Source organism: Ipomoea nil, unplaced genomic scaffold (assembly GCF_001879475.1).
Source record: "Ipomoea nil cultivar Tokyo-kokei standard unplaced genomic scaffold, Asagao_1.1 scaffold0980, whole genome shotgun sequence".
In the NCBI taxonomy this organism is placed as follows: Eukaryota; Viridiplantae; Streptophyta; class Magnoliopsida; order Solanales; family Convolvulaceae; genus Ipomoea; species Ipomoea nil.
In genome coordinates, this window is record NW_017617408.1 from 2,467,593 (window position 1) to 2,487,961 (window position 20,369).

Genomic DNA, 20,369 nt, shown 5'->3' on the forward strand with positions numbered 1-20,369 from the left:
AATGCCACCGCATTTTTTTAAGCTATTAGATCTGGACCCGTGTCGCGCGCTAATTTGTTCGCATATTCCCTCCTGGGCACTTATTCGCACTTTAAGTGTTAGATCTTAAGCACAAACTCACGCACATTAAGTATAAAACTCACACACATTAAGCACAACCTCACGCATATTAAGCACAAAACCCACGCACTTTAAATATTAAATCACAGACTTTAAGTTTCAACAACTACTGACATTAAGCACAAACCCACGCACATTAAGTACAAAACTCACGCACATTAAGCACAATCTCACGCACATTAAGCACAAACCCCACGCACTTTAAGTATTAACTCACAAACCTTAAGTTTCAACAACTACTGACATTAATCACTAACCTCACACACATTAAGCACAAACCCTACGCACATTAAGCACAAACTCCACTCACATTAAGAACAAATCTCACGCACTTTAAATACAAAAGCCCACACTTTATGTTTTACCAACTACTCACATTAAGCACAACTCCACGCACATTAAGCACAAAACTCACACACCTTATGCACAAACCTCACGCATCTTATATACATAACTCACGCACATTAATCACAGATCCGCTCACCTTAATTTTGACCTAGATGCAAAAATTACAAAATTACCACCGCGTTTTTTTTTTTTTTAATTTTGGCAATCCCAGACGTTGATTTAAGCGAAATGAATGACCCAGATTAAACCGCACCTGGGCACCCTAACCGCAGCAGAACCTAATTTTATATATATATATATATATATATATATATATATATATATATATAGGGATCGGATTTGGGATCGATCGAAATGTAAGTATGGAGTAAAATAATGGAGAAAGAAAGGGGTGAAAAGGAAAGGAAAGAAAACAACAAAGGCATGTGGAATTCTGGGGGTGAATAATTAGCTTGTAGAGTTTAATGCATTAACTAGAGGAGAAAAAAATAAAGAGAAAGTTTAATTCATTGCTGTTATAAATATTATTATTATGGACATTATTGTATATATGGTAGTAATTGTAATTGATAGGTTCTTATCTTTTATATGTATTGTAATTACTTTATTTTTGGTGATACCTTTGTATAAGGATACTAACGATGAATGAGAATCTGAACCTTCCCTCTCATCTCTTTGTCTATTATTCTTACAACACGTTATCAGTACTTTTGCTCTACATTGTGATCTCGAAATTCGGATCGTTTGTGCGGCGATGGCCGATATGGTGATGCACTGGCCGTCAACTTCCAGCATAGAGAGAAGGGAGGAGATGAAGATTCCAGACCGGTAGAAATCATCCCCAGCACAGCAGCTACTCATCCAGACCATCGGAGTGATGATTGGCCGCGGTTTGCGAACTCGGAGTTCGCGCCGATCGCGACTGCCTCGACGGAGACCGGTCGTTCTCTCCCCGGCGATGGTGTTTCTGACCATCTCACGAGACTCCCCACCTCTGCCGCTCTCGTTTGCGACCTTCGGGAGACAAATCGGCCATCGGATGCGTTCTCCGCAATCGCGACTATCGCGACTTCGTCGGAGGCGATCCGGCTGCCTCTTACTGGTGGTGGACGATAGGCTTTGACTGAACGAAGGGTGGCATCGATTGAATCGGGTGGCCCATGCAGGTCGCTCACCAGTTATGGTCGCAAGGGCGGAAGACTCTGACCCTCTTGGTTCAGAATAAGTCGGAGGTTTTCGCCGTTGACATCCTTCCCGGCGCCGAGATCGGGCGGGGGATATTGCTCGACCACGCCACCGGGATCGTCATCGGAGAAACGGCAGTGATCAGGAACGATGTGTCGATTCTGCACAGCGTCATGATCAGCGGCACTGGCAAGGTTAGCGAAGATCGGCCAGGACAACTGCGACGGAGCTAGTTTCCAGTCACGAAATTGTTGGTCTTCACCTCCGCAGCCGAAGCTGGTGGATTTCCGTCACCTGCTTGCTGTACTAGGACTGCTCCGTGATAGTAGAAGGTTGTGAGGTTGGTAACTCTTCTCTTAACCCACTGGAAATTTCAAAGTTATGGATATAAATTCTGAAAAGTTATTTGCTAGTGATTCTACTTGATTTGAGTACTGATTTCACAAGCTCTGCATATTTCATGTAACTTATATGCGATGATTTATACTATAAAATGTGACTTCTAATTTTTCGCATTATGATTTCACATGTTTTGCATTTTTACAACACTGAAATATGTCTTTATTATTTATAAACTTGTGAAGTTGGATATTTTCGATCCAATGCAAGTTGGTGATTCATCAAAATAGGATTGTGGCAATTATATTCAACAACGATATGAGTTGCAAAGCACATTGGGCATAATTAATATAATCTTTAATTTTCTAATTGTGGTTGCTAAGTTGCTCACATGATATATTTGACTTCGTTGATTTTTAACTTGTGTGAATATATGATTGCAGTACATGTGTTTTTTTCATACATAAAGCCATTTCCTGCCTGCCTTTTCATGTTACATGGAATATGCATATCATTGGTTAAAACAAAAGTAAATGGAGAAGTAGACGTTCTCTTCCTAGACACATGTTACATTAATTTGATGGCTAAGACTACGTATGCCTCTTGGAAATTTATCCCATTAGGTTGCAGAAATCTATCTAAGTTGATGTGTTTTGAAAACTAAATCCGTGAAAAATACTTGTTGAACTCATTTTGGTATGAAATATTTTCTGGAGAACCTAGACTTGTGATATTTGATGTCTGTGAATAGACTTTCTTAAAAATATGCTTTGATTGTTCCAGAAAAATTATGTAAAGTTCTGACAGTGTGCTGCCAGTTATTTTTCTGTCTGGCGCAATGTTGAAAAATATTTTGGGAAAAATACTTCTAGACTCGCTGAACTACATATCTGCAAAATTTTGTGTCAAAATGTGTTACCGTTTTTCTCAGAAAATTCTGCAATCCAGGTTAAAATTCTGAAAATTTCTGCTGTTTTCAGCTTGTATATCTTGCTATTTTGTGATATTTTCATGCTTGTATGAAACCATGAGATAAAATGAGAGCTTGCTTGGAAGTTGGAAAAATATTTTTTTTGACTCCCCGAAATAGGAATGAATGGGCCCAGCAACGAACATGTGCTCGTTACCCTTCGGCGAACGGTACTTCTCTCATTTTATATTCTAATATATTCTAATATATAAATTAATAGAATATCTCTTGACATGTCATGTCTTGTGTGTATCAAACATGATACCCTTTATTTAAAATGGATGTGCATGATTTAATTGAGGTTTTGGTGTCCAAGACATAAGGGACAACTATATCACATATTGAATATGCTTCTCTTTAATTGACAATATTTAGCATATAATCTCTTGATTAGGCTCATATAAGAGAATTTGTTATTTCTCTTGTTGGCAACTAATTATTTGCTATAGGCCATAACTATTGAAATTTATCACACAACTTATAAATGAGACAAAAACATGAATTCTCAATATGATTTTTCATTGTTAGGTTGCACCTGTTGTTGATAAACCTTACTTTGATCTTGTGATGTCAATTAGATTATATGAGCCTAAATTTTGTGGTATCTAGCATGAATAATTGACTATAGTTTTGCCTGGAAGGTGAATTCATAGCACTAATTATTATATAATAATAGCACTAGGACAAATTCCCCAAATATAAAATTGACTTGGTATTGATTTAAAAGTCAATTGTCATTTGTCCAAAATTCAAGCTTATTGGCTGCGCTAATTTATTATAGCATTGTTTCACACGAGTCTTTTGACATTGAAATAAATCTCAAATTTGAGTATTTAAGCAAAAGGATAGTACCTAATTTTTTTAATATAGTTTTGCCCAGACGGTAAACTTAGAACGTTAATTTATCTGTCACTCATTATCTTGCATGTCATTTATGATAGTCACATTGTACTCCAGTAGTAGTTCTTTGAGTGACTAATGACTCATGACTCATGAATGAAGTCTGCAACTTCTATTTTTAATGATATGCTACTATGCAAAAATGTTATGTGCTTAACCGCCAAAAGTGAGTCACATCATGTTGGTTTGCCTGAAGCAAACAAATTGTTAATATTTGATAATTTTTCAACATATATACTTCTTTTGGCGTTTAATCTCCCAAAGATTGTTGAATGTTTCACTCATTTTGTTCAATGTGTATGCTTGCCCTATATGATTTTATATGCCACTTGTGGTAAATTTTATATACATTTGAGAACTTATTGTGTTGCGATAATCTTTACATTTTAGAGATCCAATTTTTAATTATGGCATGACCAATTGGGTCATTGAGGGCAAACATAATGAGTTAGATATTACAATTTCTTATCCACATGAGTATTTTATAGAGCATGTGTGAAGGAGAAATTGTTGAATTATCTGTTTTGGGGATATACTTTTGTTTGAAATCCAAATCTAACTCACTGCATATCACAAACCAATCCCTCAAGGATTGTTATACCTAGTACATGGTTTCAAAATAAACATTTCCCTATCTGCGTTATTACTTATAGTGCGCAGTCTATTTCAATATATCACCACCACATCGTACCTCTAAAAAGGCTACCAAAGAAGCCTTAGTCTCTTGATTAATTAATGCCAAGAGCACATGATAGGATACTAATATAAATATCCTTAGGTACGCTGACTGCATACTTAATTAATGAAGATCGTTTCTCGGCATTAGGGGGAGATAAGATTCAAATTTAATAGAATGCCAAGAAATTACATAAATGAAAATATCTTCATTATTTAAATTCATGTACTAGTTAGACTGAACTGAAAGTTCAGAAGATGATATATTTGCGATATTAGCAAATAATCTGCCCAAATACATCTATTGATTATACTGATCATAAAAGAGTGATTAGGTCCAGGACTATGTGGTCTAATGGTATCCGGGTTGGACTTCCATTTGGAAGGTTGTAAGTTCGAGCCTCAGTGGAGGCGTTATTAGCTCTCTGTGTTTCAGTAGGTTGAGAAAGTATATGAACAGATACTACAATGTAATAGAGCTAGTAGCATTCAAAAAAAAAAAATCCCCAATTTGAACCAAATATGCCAGAAGTGTAGGAGATCTATCGGTGTAAGGTATAAGAATAATTATACTAGATCTAGTAAATAAACATTGTCACTCTTGATATACCTTGAATAATTATGTCTTGGAGACGCTCGTCCAGATGACGAAAAACCTAGATCTAGTAAATAAACATTGTCACTCTTGATATACCTTGAATAATTATGTCTTGGAGACGCTCGTCCAGATGACGAAAAACCTAGTCAATTTATAGGTGCACCAAACAAACATAATACTAGGGATGCGGGACAACCAGATGTGATCTGAATAAGTTCTGGGAAATGTCTAGAATCTGGTTAACTTAAATATTGCCATAAATAATTATAAATATGGGAAAGATTTATGAAAGTATTATAGTTGTCGACAACACAATAGTCTGTACAAATTGCTCCATTATATGATAATCTGGATCCAGAGTTATGCACCGGAAGTGCCATGACTATTTAACGTATAAAGGAGCAATTAAGGCATAGCTCGACTCGCTAATTATTAATAATTCTCTTTATAACAATACACCGTTGAGAGTTAACCCCGAAGGTTACAAGTGGGTGTGCACGAAAGAGAAATAAGAATAATGAGGTGATATGATATAAAGCGAGTTTGTAGCCTTATGGGTTCACGCAGATACCCTTGATTGATTTTAATCAAACATATTTTCCCATGATAAATGACATTAAGTTCCGCTACATCATTGGCAGAATAATAAATATGAGACTAATATTAAATTCAAAAGTCCCCGAAGGATTTTAAGTTCTAAAAATGAGAAAATGTGAATCGCACAATAAAATATTAAGGTCTTTATAGGACCTGAAATAGTTAATATTTATTTTGAGAAATTTCAGATGGATTTATAATTCTCGAAATGATAATTTAGGGTGTCATTATATTTACTCTTTAAAGGGTTGCGAATGGAGTTAATATCCTCATTGAAGGAATAATATGTACCATTGTGTGCTCGATAAAGGGTTGATAATGAACTTATTTATTATTTATTATTATCTAAGTCAATATTGATGGTGGAAAACATCAATGAAATATATAAAGGGTTTGATGATGTCAGCCCATATCTAAAGAGAGACATTTTTGAAACAAAAGCTTGGGAAAGCTAAGTATTAAGATAAAGTTTTTCCTTGAAGAAATTTTTATACACCAGTTAGTCAATATATGATTTTGATTGGATACTTAGACAACCAAATATATAATGGCTACTTGGGTACTGGCTATTATTTTTTTTATCTCAATAATGCCAAGTTCCAAAACTGGTACTATTTTTACCCCATTGCCCATAGAGGGTCAATAAAAGGATATATAATGAAATCCTTTTGACTAGATACTATGATATTAATATTATACCACGTGAACTCCAGAAGAGTCACGAGATTATTATAGAGTATATTTATTCAATTGACAATTGTATATATTTATTTACAAAATTTCTCTATACAGTTTGGAAATTTAATGTATGGGAATTAAAGATTGTTATCTTGAGGGGGAGTATCATTTTACATGAATCAATCCTGAAGATTGAGTCTTAGATGACTAACGGCTGTACTCTTTTCCTTAGTTAAGTTTTTTCCCACGGGATTTTTCTTTAAATCTAAGGTTTTTAATGAGGCAGCTAATCTAAAAGAATACACATACATCATGCACTCTTTTTACTCAACTAGTTTTTTCCCATTGGGTTTTCTAGTGAGGTTTTTAACGAGACATGAGTATGATATAGTAATGTAAATGGAGAAAAGTTGTAAAATAATTGCTTAAGTAGACAAACCCCAAAATCCTGAAGATTATGTCGATTGTGCCCTGAAGGTTATGGTTGTACTCTTTTTCCCTTAACTAAGTTTTCCCACAGGGTTTTCTTAAGTTAAGGTTTTTAATGAGGCAATCAGTACAAAATATGTTCTTACAAATATCATGTACTCTTTTCTTCAACTAGGTTTTTCCCACGTGGTTTTCCTAGTGAAGTTTTTAACGAGGCATGAATATATACATTTATACTTTTTTGTTTAGGTTTTTCCCACAGGGTTTTCCTAGCAAATTTTTACAAGGCAGGATCATGTCAAATAATGTCCAAGGGGGAGTGTTATAAATATTATTATTATGGACATTATTGTATATATGGTAGTAATTGTAATTGATAGGTTACTACCTTTTATATGTATTGTAATTACTTTATTTTTGGTGATACCTTTCTATAAGGATACTAACGATGAATGAGAATCTGAACCTTCCCTCTCATTTCTTTGTCTATTATTCTTACAACAATTGCATAATTAATTAATTAGTTTTTCTTTGTTTTAATTCAACTTGGGAAACTTTCTCTCATTTTCCTTCATCGATGGCCTAATTGTTTGTCTTGGGTGCATTATATTCTCAAGTATATTCCCTTCAATATTCCTTTAATTACAAATTAGGTTCTTTGATGAATTAATTAGGTATTTGATTAGTTATATATATATATATATATATATATATATATATATATATATATATATATATTGAATATGAAATATTTAGTTTGGCGAATTAGATTGAATTTGTTAATGAGTTAGGTATACTTTAATTATACATTAGGTATTTTGATTACGAATTAGGTAATTTGATTTGAATTCAAATCACTGAATATGGTTTATAATTACATCCATCATTGCGTATCCATATCTCTATAGTACTTAAGAGTAGTATTTTATGAATTCACAGATATGGATCGGAGTTGGATGTATGAAAAATACACTACATTCAAATATATGCAAGTGGTTCAAGAGTTTATACAATATGCTGAAGAAAATAGGAGTAAAAAGACGGAGGACTTTATTTTGTGCCCGTGTTGCGATTGTAAGAATTTTTGAAGATATCGTAGTTCTGATGAAGTGAAGAGTTATTTAATACGTCATGGTTTTAAGGAATCGTACAAAAGATGAATATGTCTTGTGTGTTAAAAGTATAGGTACATGAATTATTTAAAAAAAAATTAGGAGTTTAAATTAAAATTAATTGAATATTTAAAAAAAAAAAAAAAAAAGTCATCTGCGACGGTTCTTAATTAACCTAGAAAAGTCGCGGATTGTTGATTAAAAAAATTAAAAAACAATCTGCGACCGTTACTAGCGTAGAACGGTCGCGGATTACCTTCGAATAAAAAAAAAATACAATACGCAACCGTTCTCAGTCAAGAATAGTGGCGGATTACTAACCATTCCGCGACTGTTCCACAATGGTCGCAAAAAGCCTTGTCCATGACATCCATGACTGTTGTACAACAGCCGCGAAATGTCTTTTATAATAGCGGTGGATCTGCAGTTCTGTACTAGTAAGAGTCCACTTTGCAAGGTGAACCCTGGTCCATGATATAACAACTCGCAAACATGACACTACAATCTAGAGGTCGCTATTGTCCTTGCCTCAATAGGGATGAGGATTACAATGTCTTAATTGAACTCCTTTTTTTCTTGTTTTTACAAATAATATTTTATGGAGAAAAATAGTTTGGTCCGAAATAATTAATCCAAGATAAAGATTAAGAATGATGTAAGATAAAAGGATCAAGTAATATCTGAAAGAAGACAAATAATATATGAAATTAATTGTCTTGGTATTACAATGGTTGATTACTTGATTATGATTATTGTCATAAATTTAGATTAGATAATGATTTATTAATCTATTTCTAATTAGTTTATTATTATGTGAATTCACATGGTTGTGCATTTGTGGATTTTGTGTCATTGAATAGATGTATGTAAAATGGACATTGTAATTAATTAAGTGTTAATGTGCAATATAAATTTGTAATATTTTGTAAGTTTTAATACTAATTTTTTTAAAGTATTATTGTATTTAATTTTCATTTTATCAATTTGATTTATAATTTTAGTTCAAATTAAATTAAACTTTATGCATTTTAAAAAAGTTATTTTATCAAAAAAAATCAGTTCTACATATTTCTGGTATGAAAAATCTAAACCCGAATTGGCGCAAATAAATACACCCAAATCCGTTTAAAATTGTCATTTACAATTTTACCCTCAGATTGAACCCGAATCTGACCTGTGCCCACCCTAGCACCCTATATATTTTTTTGTGTGAGCACTAAGTTTTAGGCACACTCCCTTCACATTTCACAGCGAAAATTGAAGATGGAACAGCAGAAGTGGGAAGCCAAGGTTTCAGCAAGGCTACAAAAGGCGACCGCAGATGAGATTTGGCCACTCTTCCAAGACTTCTTTGGCCTAGGAAAATGGTTCCCTGGCCTCTCCACTTGCCATGGGATTCACGGCAACAACGCCCAACTTGGCTGCATCCGCTACTGCGCCGGATTCTCCCTTTCCGGCAAGACTGAAGAGAACCCCGCGGCGGTGAAGACAAACTGGAGCAAGGAAAGGTTGATAGCCATGGATCCAGCTGCGAGGACTTTGAGCTACGAGATGTTGGATGGCAGCATAGGGTTCAAGAACTATGTTTCGACGGTGAAGATCGTTCCAGCCGGTGGCGGCGAAGGCTGCGAGATTGAATGGGGATTTACCGTTGATCCGGTGGAGGGTTGGAGATTGGAGGATCTGGTGAAGATTTATGATCTTGGGCTGCAGAGCATGGCTAAGAAGATGGAGGACTTCTTAGCAATTTCTTAGAATATTATTCTACTTTTCTAAATTTTTCATATTGTTTAATTTTGTCATGTATTATGTAAGGAGAAATGGCCGGTTGAATAAATTTTACTCCAAATATAATTACATTTCTCAATATAAAAATCATCAATTAATAGTTTTACCCCATAACCATTTAATATAGTTTCTGTAATATTATGGAATTTGTGGCAATAATATATATATATATATATATATATATATATATATATATATATATCCATTAAATTATCATATGATTATATTCATTGGCATTTAGGGTGAAATAATTCAATATAAGATTGCAAACATAACACTACAATCTAGAGGTCTCATTGTCCCTGCCCCAATGGGGATGTGGATACACTGTCTTAATTGAACATTTTTCTTTCTTACAAATAATATTTCATGGAGAAAAGTAGTTTGGATGGTCCGAAATAATTAACCCAAGATAAAGATTAAGATTGATGTAAGATAAAGGACCAATAATGTTCGAAAGAAGACAAATAATAATATTGTAATTTGATATTAATTGCCTTGTTATTAGAATGACCGAGTGTTTGTAAGAGATAGATCCTACCCCAAACTAGACAAAACTCATTTCATTTATAAATTATAATAGAGGCCTCCAACGACGTCTGGGCAACAACCCGCGTGAATCTGGTGCATTTTGTGCTAATTGGGTGCTCCCAATGGCTAGCATTGACATCATATATATCCTTCACGTATTACCTCAACCAAGTCGACCAAGAGGTTGGGCCTCGGTTTAGCCAACCTTGAGGTCAGGCCTCGAGTTGGTCGAGGTCATCCTAGGCATACTCTTCTTGGATTTCGCTTCCCTTGGGCTTGTCTTGCAAAGCTTTCTCTAGGGGGTGTTACGAGATTTTACCTCGCCTAACGCCAATGGAAAAGTTTTCCCTAAGGGAGTTGTGAAGTTCAACATCGTCGCCTAAAGACAAACGAAAGAGCTTCTTTATTGGTTGGGGTTATCACCTTAGCAAAGAAAAAGCTAAGCTTTCCCTAGGGTATTCCGAAGTCCGATCTCACGTAACGTCAAACATATTTTAAAAAAAATATATATACAATTCTAGAAGCATTATGAGGTGATAAATGTTTTGTTATCCATATTTTCTCCCTTATTTAAGTCATTTTATTCGTGAATCATTCCAAAATTCATGTGGATTATGACTTATTTGTGTTATTTTATCCTCGGGAACACTTATCCACAATAAGTAAGGAGTTGGAAAGCTTTAGAGGCCCAAAAAAAAAAAAAAAAAAAAAAAAGGAACAAATTCAAGAGCAAATTTGTAAGCAAAGTGGACAAAAGAGGGTGTGAGCCAATATGAAACTAAGGAGATGGATAAAGTACTTTCAAGGAAACCAAAGAGTGGTGATTTCAATGGTTTTGGTCACAAGGACAAACTAAGGCAAAAATGGAGCAAAAGATTAAGGCATTATAATTCTCGCACAGCATGACTACTTCTTAGTATTTCAACCATATTTCAGCGTAAACATGCACAAATCAAGTGTTGGAATACCAACTAAAAGGGATATGATACAACTTTCATGAAGATCGTCAAGTATAATTCTAACGCTAAAATGGTCAAAATTGCAAGGAAGTGGTTTTGTCAATGATGCATGGGCAGGTACATGCCCATTAAGGGGCTCGTGCACCACTACTCTCCAAAGTAGCCTTCTTACTATTTTCCACATGGGCACTTACATGCCCGTGTTCCAACCCAAGGCCATGTGGCAACTCCCTGTTCACCACTTAAGCTTGTTTTTAGTCATTTCTACTCGGTTCTGGCCCCTATTCAAACCCTAGTCGATATCTTTCATTTACTTTCATATTTTTAGGATAGATTAGGCTTAGATTTAGGTTCCTAAATATTTAGGAAGCATATATTGAAGCATTTACACGTAGATTTCAAGGATTTCATATCCATTTTCAATAGATAATTAATTTCTACCTTTCTTTTATCTCATTCCTTTGCAATATTTATGTTTAACACTTGTGCTTTTGCTATATTTATGCTTAATATGTGTGAGTAATTACATTAGGGGTTTGGGTCAAGGTTGTATTATCTATTTAGATGCTTTATTTGTCATTATTTCTTAATTAAAGGGTAGAAATGTGGATTCTTTGAGATTATGAAGTAATTGTGCTAGATTATTATTATTATCATTATTTTGAAAAAAATTGTGCTAGATTATTATTAATGTTTGATTGACCATATTCATTAGCATGTTTTTGGAGTATTATTAGCCACGTTGGGTCAATATTCCAACCTACTATGAAAATAGGAAAAATATGAGGGTTTAGATGCTTGTTGTGCTTGAAAGACTTGGAATTGATATGTTAAGAGAGTGGGACAATTTCTAGTCCTATTCTTGTTTAGAAGATCATGAGAGTGACTTTTAGACTAGAATTCCTATGTCCGTTCTCTCAATTCCTCGGTTATGTGTTCTCCCCTAATCCTATAGGTTTACTTAGCTTGCATCTAGTATAGACTTTGCTCACTAACTTGAGTCCTATTTCTTTTATTTTGTGTGTATTCTCTTGTTTATATGTGTGTTCCATCTATCTTGTTTGTTATTGTTTTGTTTCTTGTTAATTTCTTAAGGCTAGTGCCAAGTTATTAGTTATTGCATATTGCGTGCCATAACTCCCTATCCCCTTGTACACATGTATACTTACTATATATCCTACTACAAGGTTTGACCTCACCTAATGTTGAACGAAAGAGCTCCTTTCTTCCTTGTCAGGGTTATCAGCTTAGCTAAGAAAAAGCTCAGGTTTCCCTAGGGGTGTTATGAGGCCACAAGGAGCCAGAGGAGAATGCGAGTTCGCGGTCGACTGTAGGAACCTAAAAGTTGAAGTCGACCCCTAGCAAGTATTCAGATCGGCCTTCAACTAGGACAATTCTCCCAAGTTCATGTTCATTTGGCAAACAAGAGTTGAGTATGGCTTGACCATCACCAAACCCAACTACTCCCCAAAGACAACAAACATAGGAGTAGCTAACTCACTCACGCACAAATCCTTGCAGCTTAGAAAGTAGGGACTAATGATAAGGTAATTGGAGATTGGAAACTAGCTTGGCGACTTCATGGGCATCCACGTTAGTGGTTGTTAAGTGTCTAAATTGCACTTATTTCTGATACCAAACTATAATAATTTTGCTCAGATAATATAATGGTTGCGGGTTTTCCTTGTCACCTAAAAAGAGAGAAAGAGAGAGAATTTTGTCATTAAGAGACAATATCCACCACTTGTTGAGATAATAACTAAAGGACATAAGTCTAGCCTCCACAAACTATCAACCTAGGATGTGGGGCACTTGGGGTGGACGATTCCACCTTTTGTCACAATAACTAAAGGACTATAAATATGAAAGCTCTAATAATTAGAAGAAGTGACACAGTTCTCAATAATTAGAAGACTAAAATCATTATATATGAAATTGTACCGTGAGTCTTGAAAGCAAGATATAACGTATTTTTACTTGTTTTTTAAGTTAAGCTCCAGTTACTTTCATTAATTAAATTTGATTAAACAAATATAAATAACGAAAGCAGAAAGCATAAAATAAAGTAAAAACACAAAAGAATTGTTACGCAGTTCGGAGTTCCTTCTCCTACGTCTGCGGGGCAACCCATGGCTGCCCCCAATCCACTATAGATGTTCACCAAAAGGAGTATTACAAGAGGTAATTACAAATGCCCTCCAGCCTTTACCACTATCACTCTTTCTAATACTTATCAGGACTAAAACACGTATGCCAGAACAATCTTCACAAGACGCTTCAGCAGTACCACGTACAAATCATGTATCCCAGATTAAATCTTCTTAACAATAGAATAACATAACAGATTAAATTAGAAAGCTTTGTAGGAAAAGTTTGCACTCAGAATTATAGTCTAAAAATTGGCAATCTTCCTATTTCGAACAGCTTCCTTTTATAGCAGCGTATATGTATTACCATGATCCTTGAAGTCAGCATCTCACACCTTCATTTATTCCAGGCCACACGTTTTGTTTGAAGCCTTCATTTGTGCGCTGCTGATGACTTTCTTTTCATTTGACAATGCATGTCATCCACTCAAATTTACTTTGATAGATATCAAGTGGTCCAAAGGAAGATTAACACTAACAACCCTTAATTAAAACTAATAACAATACTACCAAATAAAATAGCCAATAAGGTTTTAACGTGTACAAATAATTTTACACTTACAATATATATTCCCTTTTTAAAATGAAAATTAGATAATATGTAATGTAGAATTTATAAAAAGAGTTGATTACTAAAATGGTCCTTCGACTATTGCGAAATTATCAATTTGGTCCTCAACAATTTTTCTTGCCCAATTAAGTCACTCGACTTTGAAAATGTTAACCATTTTGGTCCCTCGTTAAAATTCCATCCATAAGCTGTTAAATTTAAGGACATGAAGGTAATTTCATATATCTTATTTATTTATTTATTTATTTTTTTTTTTAAAAAAACTGTTCTTCTTCATCGGCCGCAATTTACTGTAAAGCTCCGGGAAAAAGACTGAAATGTGACAAACAGGCCTCCCAATTCCGTGAATATGACGCTTTTTTTTTTGGACAAATATAGGAAAAGTGCGCTTGGGACATGCGTTTTAGCCATGTCCCATGTTTTATTTTTTATTTTTTATTTTTTATACGTCTCCAAAGATGCAACTCCTACTTGCGTCTTTGGTATTGTATACGGCCATCGCATCGTCGAAATGCGTTTTACGTATAGTATGAGTATACGGTTTGACGCATGTACGAGATGCGTCTGATGTAATACATCAAACGCATCTCGTACATGCGTTTTAAACCCCGGTGGGTTGTCGGAGACTGACCACGTTAAGCCGCATGTGGGATTTGCGTTCCAAGTGAAATGCCTGGTGACAGCTGCGAAGTGACAGCCCCTTTGACTGTCCATTAACAGCCGGTGTTTGATCAGGAATTGTTTGATGAAGACAATTTCCTAGATACATCTCAGGTGTTTGATCCAACACAAGTACAAGAAACATCAGTCTTGCAGTATCAACGCCGGCGTTCCTCGCGCAATACACGACGACCACCATGTGGAACGTAGCCATGAACATCCCAAGAATTTGTGTCTTAATCATTATGAAGTCCATTTTTATGTATTACTCCTTATGTCTTTGCCATGTGTGTACCCCATATGTAATGCATTTGCTGCTTAACATGAGTATTTTTCATCTGATCCCAATATTTAATCCTTATCTCCTTTAGTAATATGGCAAAAATTGATAAATGACAAACCCAAATGGTTTGTCAGTCCATGACAGCCGAAGTGGGCTGTCACTGTGTACGTGACATCCCCTATGAGCTGTCACGTAAACAGTGACAGTCAAAGGGGCTGTCACTTCGCAGCTGTCACCAGGCATTGCCTGTGTTAGCTGTACAGTGACCGCCACACCGGCTGTTAATGGACAGTCAAAGGGGCTGTCACTTCGCAGCTGTCATCAGGCATTTCACTTGGAACGCAAATCCCATATGCGGCTTAACGTGGTCAGTCTCCGGCGACCCACCGGGGTTTAAAACGCATGTACGAGATGCGTTTGATGTATTATACATCAGACGCATCTCGTACATGCGTCAAACCATTTACTCATACTATACATAAAATACATTTCGTAGATGCGATGGCCGTATACAATATCAAAGACGCAAGTAGGAGTTGAGTCTTTGGAGACGTATAAGAAATAAAAAAAAAAACATGGGACATGGCTAAAACGCATGTCCCAAGCGCACTTTTCCTATATTTGTCCAAAAAAAAAATAAAGCCTCATATTCACAGAATTGGGAGGCCTGTTTGTCACATTTCAGTCTTTTCCCCGTAAAGCTCCTGGAGTTTATTCAACAGAGTAGACTTTGTAGGCTAAAAATTGTAGCTGGCCACCCTCTTCTTCCTCTGAAACTCCAGGTCATTCATGCTCCATCACCTCGAGGTTGACCCACTTCTGCTCTTCCCCTTCTTCAGTTGCGGGGGTGGGGGTAGGGCCAGGGTGGGGTGAGCTGAAATTTGCATAGTGGTAGCCGTTGTAGCTCTCCATCTAATACATATCATGTTGATCATTATTCCTGCCCACCACTTCCACGCCTGCGTCTCTCAAAGCATCCAAAACCTCAACTTGGCAGTCAACCAATGGATCCCCACCGCCTCTCATCTCTAATGGCTTCAGCTCCGTACAACTCGAAGATACGCTTAGACCCACGGTAAGCTACGTTGCCACCGGCTCTTGTGCCCATCAGAAAACATCCAGAAAAGTCAACGTATTTTGGGAGCCACTCATCATCGTTGTTCTTTATCCAATACAATGCTTCCATACAATCATCGTAGGCCGCCGACAACCGGTGCTCCGGTGCGCGGTTGTACTCAACGGAGATTACCACCGCAGATACTTCAGTGGCAATATGGCGATAAAAATCTTGGAAGTTAGGCGTGTCGACTTTACACACGACGAAGCCTTCACCGTGAAAATAGACTATGAGGGGCAGCTTGGATAGAGGCTGAGAATCAACAGATTTTCTGGGTGGCTAGTTACAAAGTCTATCTTATTTATTAAAGAGTTTATTCTCAGGAGCTTTACGGTTAAGGAGTGGAAAGCCAATGAGAAAAACTTTAATAAATAAGATATATGAAATTATCTTTATGTCCTTAAATTTAACAATTTATGGATGAAATTTTAACGGATGATCAAAATGATTAATATTTTTAAAATTGAATAATTTAATTAGACAAGAAAAATTATCGATGATCAAATTGATATTTTCGTAATAGTCGAGGGACCATTTCGATAATAAACTCTTATAAAAATTAATAATGAGAATTGGTAATGCTTTTGTCAAATAATATAAATACAAATAAAAGTAGAGAGGAAAACATGGGTTGGTTGTTTTAATCGAAAGTGTTCTGAAACAAATCCTAAATAAAAGAGTAAAATACCCAAAATGGTCCCTCGACTATAGCTAAATTCACAAATTAGTTCTCAACTTTCAATTTCAACCAATTAAGTCCTTAACTTTGTAATTTTAACACAATATGGTCCTCTGTCTATTTGACCATTTGTTGACTGTGATTTTTGAGGATATATATGTAATTTCATAGTCCATCGTCGGTTTTTTAAGGTTCTGGTTGCATTTCCAAACCGCACTGTTACATTTGAATCCACTGCCGAAAGCAATCTACCAAATCCGGTCGCCTTTCTTCATCCTCCCTTTGAATTCAATGTAGTTGAGTTCGTACCAGAGCGAAGAAGACGACGTGTTTCCGAACCAGTGCAACGTCATCCTGGAGGCCTCCACGTGCTCCGACGAGAGCTGAAGGTTCTTCTGGAGATCGTCGACGGTCAACAAACAGTCAAATAGATGGAAGACCAAATTGTGTCAAAATTACAAAGTTAAGGACTTAATTGATTAAAGAGTAAATACCCAAAAGGGTCCCTCGACTATAGCTAAATTCACAAATTGGTCCTCGACTTTCAATTTTAACCAATTAAGTCCTTAACTTTGCAATTTTGACACGATTTGGTGCTCTATCTATTTGACCGTTTGTTGATCGTGATCGACGATCTCCAGAAGAACCTTCAACTCTCGTCGGAGCACGTGGAGGCCTCCAGGATGACGTTGCACCGGTTCGGAAACACGTTGTCTTCTTCGCTCTGGTACGAACTCTACTACATTGAACCCAAAGGGAGGATGAAGAAAGGCGATCAGATTTGGTAGATTGCTTTCGGCAGTGGATTCGAATGTAACAGTGCGGTATGAAAATGCAACCGGAACCTTAAAAAACCAACGATGGACCATGAAATTACATATATATCCTCAAAAACCACAGTCAACAAACGGTCAAATAGACAGAGGACCAAATTATGTTAAAATTACAAAGTTAAGGACTTAATTGGTTGAAATTAAAAGTCGGGGACTAATTTGTGAATTTAGCTATAGTCGAGGGACCATTTTAGGTATTTACTCTTGATTAAAATTAAAAATTGAGCACCAATTTGTAAATTTAGCTATAGTCGGGGGACCATTTTGAGTATTTACTCTAAATAAAATATATATGTTCCAACTTCCAACAATTAGCCTTCAAATCTGATTCCATTATGGAGGGCTAAGACTTCATTTCAGCAAGTCAAAATAGACAGCAATGGAATCAATATAATTCATCCACGTGCTTAGGACTTAGGAGGAGCTCAGCCCCCCACCGTCTCTATCTCGGCGGCCGCCGCCCCCTTGCTCCATTAACCTTGCACAATATTTTCTTTTAAAGAAATATTTTCAATACTTATGCCTGTGCAAGGTGGATCTGGATCAAAATACACAATTTACATATTGAATGTTCACAATTCAAATTGTGAACATTCAATATATAAATTGTGAACATTTAGTATATAAAATTGTAAATATTTAGTATATAAAAATTATGATCATTCAATATGTAAATTGTGAACATTCAGTATATAAATTGTGAACATTTAGTATATAAAATTGTAAACATTTAGTATATAAAAATTATGATCATTTAATATGTAAATTGTGAATATTCAGTATATAAATTGTGAATTTTTGAATTTGGGTCTATTCACAAAATAATTTGCCAAAAATTTTATAATATGAAGAGTAATAATGTCTAATATTAAAAATAATAAAAGATGAGGCGTACATATTTTGTTATTTTAATCATTTTTAATAATAATAATAAAATAATAATAATAATATTATTATTATTATTATTATTATTGTTATTATTATTTCGTGCATATGGCATTTCCATTACTATGAGATTCATTTAAAAATTACTTGAGAAAAACACTTTGCAATTATATAAGTAGTTGACTTGATAATCACAATGTTCTAAGTTTGATTTCTATGGAAGTTGTCTATTAGTCTTCTTGGGTTGAGCTCGTCAGCTATGAATAATATAAGTTAGTTTAACTCATTGTGCTCCTTTATCAGTTAGGGTGCATAAGGCAGGTTTCATTCAAAACACACATTCGAATAGTGACTGCAAATTTTCTCTTAAATCAAATGTAAATTTATTTATTAGTCTTAAAACTAGATTTGGTCACTGTTTCAAAAATTGATCTAAGTGTCCATAGACTATGGCGATTTTTTCCCTAAACGACCGTTTAAGCGCCTAACTCAGTCGAGTTGGCGACGAACTCTATTGAGTTAACTCGTTTAATTCGGCCGAATTAACCGAGTTAACTCGCCCTTGAGAAAATTAAGTCTTTTGTGAGTAAGCAAAAAGTAGTTATATATCATATGTGAAAAGTTAAACAATAATACCTAGGAAACATAGGTGGAATTGACTTAATGATTTTTTTTATATTGGAAGGAACAAAGCACTTTGTTCAGTTGTGTACGTAGTAGCCATGTGCACTTCAGTCTTCAGCCTTCAGTACACCATTATTGACAAGGTGCACCTTTGTTTGCACATAATTTATTTTATATATGTTTTTCCAGATAAATTTAATTACACATATTATATATATATTCATTAATAGTTTATATATTAATTAATTAATTAATAGTTTAAAATGAAAATGTAATATAAAGGATGTTGCGCCTATAAAAAGGTTTCCATCGCTCCGTAGCCTTCATTCCAAATATATTCCATACGCATTGAGAAAATCCTATCTTCATTAATGGCGGCCCAAGAGGAATCAAAGTGGGAAGGAAAAGCCACGGCGGAGCTAAAAGGCGCAAAAGCGCAGAAAGTATGGGAAACCCTGGTGGAAGACTTCTGCGCCGCCCACAAATGGCTCCCCGGCATCGACACCTGCCATCTGGTTGAAGGGGCGAAGGGGGAGGTTGGGGCGGTGCGGTACGTGGGGTCCACCGTGCCGGCGTCGGAAGAGGGCGGCGAGGCGAAGGTGAACTGGTGCCGGGAGAGGCTGGTGAAGGTGGACCACGGCGGCCGGAGCCTGAGCTACCAGATTCTGGACAGCAACGTTGGGATGAAGGAGTATGTGGCGACGCTGACGGTGTTGGCACCGGCGGCGGCGGCGGCGGCGTCATCGGACGGCGGTGATGAGTTAGGGTGTCAGATCGAATGGTCCTACGTGTCTGACCCGATTGTTGGGATGACCCGGGAAGGCTTCTCTGGTTATGTTAGTTTTAGCCTTCAAGCCATGGCTGAGAAAATGGACAAAGAGTTGCAGTCTGCAGCTTAGAAAAAGGTTGGTGGTAAGATGGTAATTTTACTCTCAATAAGTCATCAAACACCCTTACGGAGTTGATCATTTGGTTATGTATTTTTAATCACTTGAATTGTATTCACCTTAATAATTAAATAAAAAAAAAAAATACTACTGTCCATGTTCTCTTGAAAAGTTGCACTTTTAGCCGTTGATTGGTAAATTCAATCTTTATATTGCAAGTCATGTAAGGACAAAATCGTAATTTACACTTTAAAACTATAATATAAGCTTGCTCCCCGCGATAGAGTGGGATTCATCACAAACATTGTAGTTTGGGTTCAGCTCTTTGTGCACAAAAAATGGATAGTTTAGTGTTAAATCTGCTAGATTATTTGTTTAGTGTTAAATCTGCTAGATTATTTTGATTTAATTTTAATAGTTATTGCGTGAATTATGATCTACACAACTATTTGAA

At 35.8% G+C, this 20,369-nt stretch overlaps 3 protein-coding genes across 3 annotated transcripts; all 3 read left to right on the plus strand.

The window, feature by feature from the left end:
• Positions 1-1,628: 1,628 nt before the first annotated feature.
• Positions 1,629-1,992, plus strand: LOC109179806 (serine acetyltransferase 1, chloroplastic-like). Its single transcript, XM_019329288.1, has 2 exons — positions 1,629-1,847; positions 1,924-1,992. Exons 1-2 carry the CDS (start codon positions 1,629-1,631, stop codon positions 1,990-1,992), a joined length of 288 nt encoding a protein of 95 aa, XP_019184833.1.
• Positions 1,993-9,164: 7,172 nt separating this feature from the next.
• LOC109179872 (lachrymatory-factor synthase) lies at positions 9,165-10,308 on the plus strand. Its single transcript, XM_019329342.1, has 2 exons — positions 9,165-9,742; positions 10,201-10,308. The coding sequence occupies exon 1, from the start codon at positions 9,215-9,217 to the stop codon at positions 9,704-9,706; it is 492 nt and encodes a 163-aa protein (XP_019184887.1). The 5' UTR covers positions 9,165-9,214; the 3' UTR covers positions 9,707-9,742; positions 10,201-10,308.
• A 9,024-nt stretch (positions 10,309-19,332) lies between these two features.
• Positions 19,333-20,086, plus strand: LOC109179871 (lachrymatory-factor synthase-like). Its single transcript, XM_019329341.1, has one exon. The coding sequence runs from the start codon at positions 19,400-19,402 to the stop codon at positions 19,925-19,927; it is 528 nt and encodes a 175-aa protein (XP_019184886.1). The 5' UTR covers positions 19,333-19,399; the 3' UTR covers positions 19,928-20,086.
• Positions 20,087-20,369: the final 283 nt, after the last annotated feature.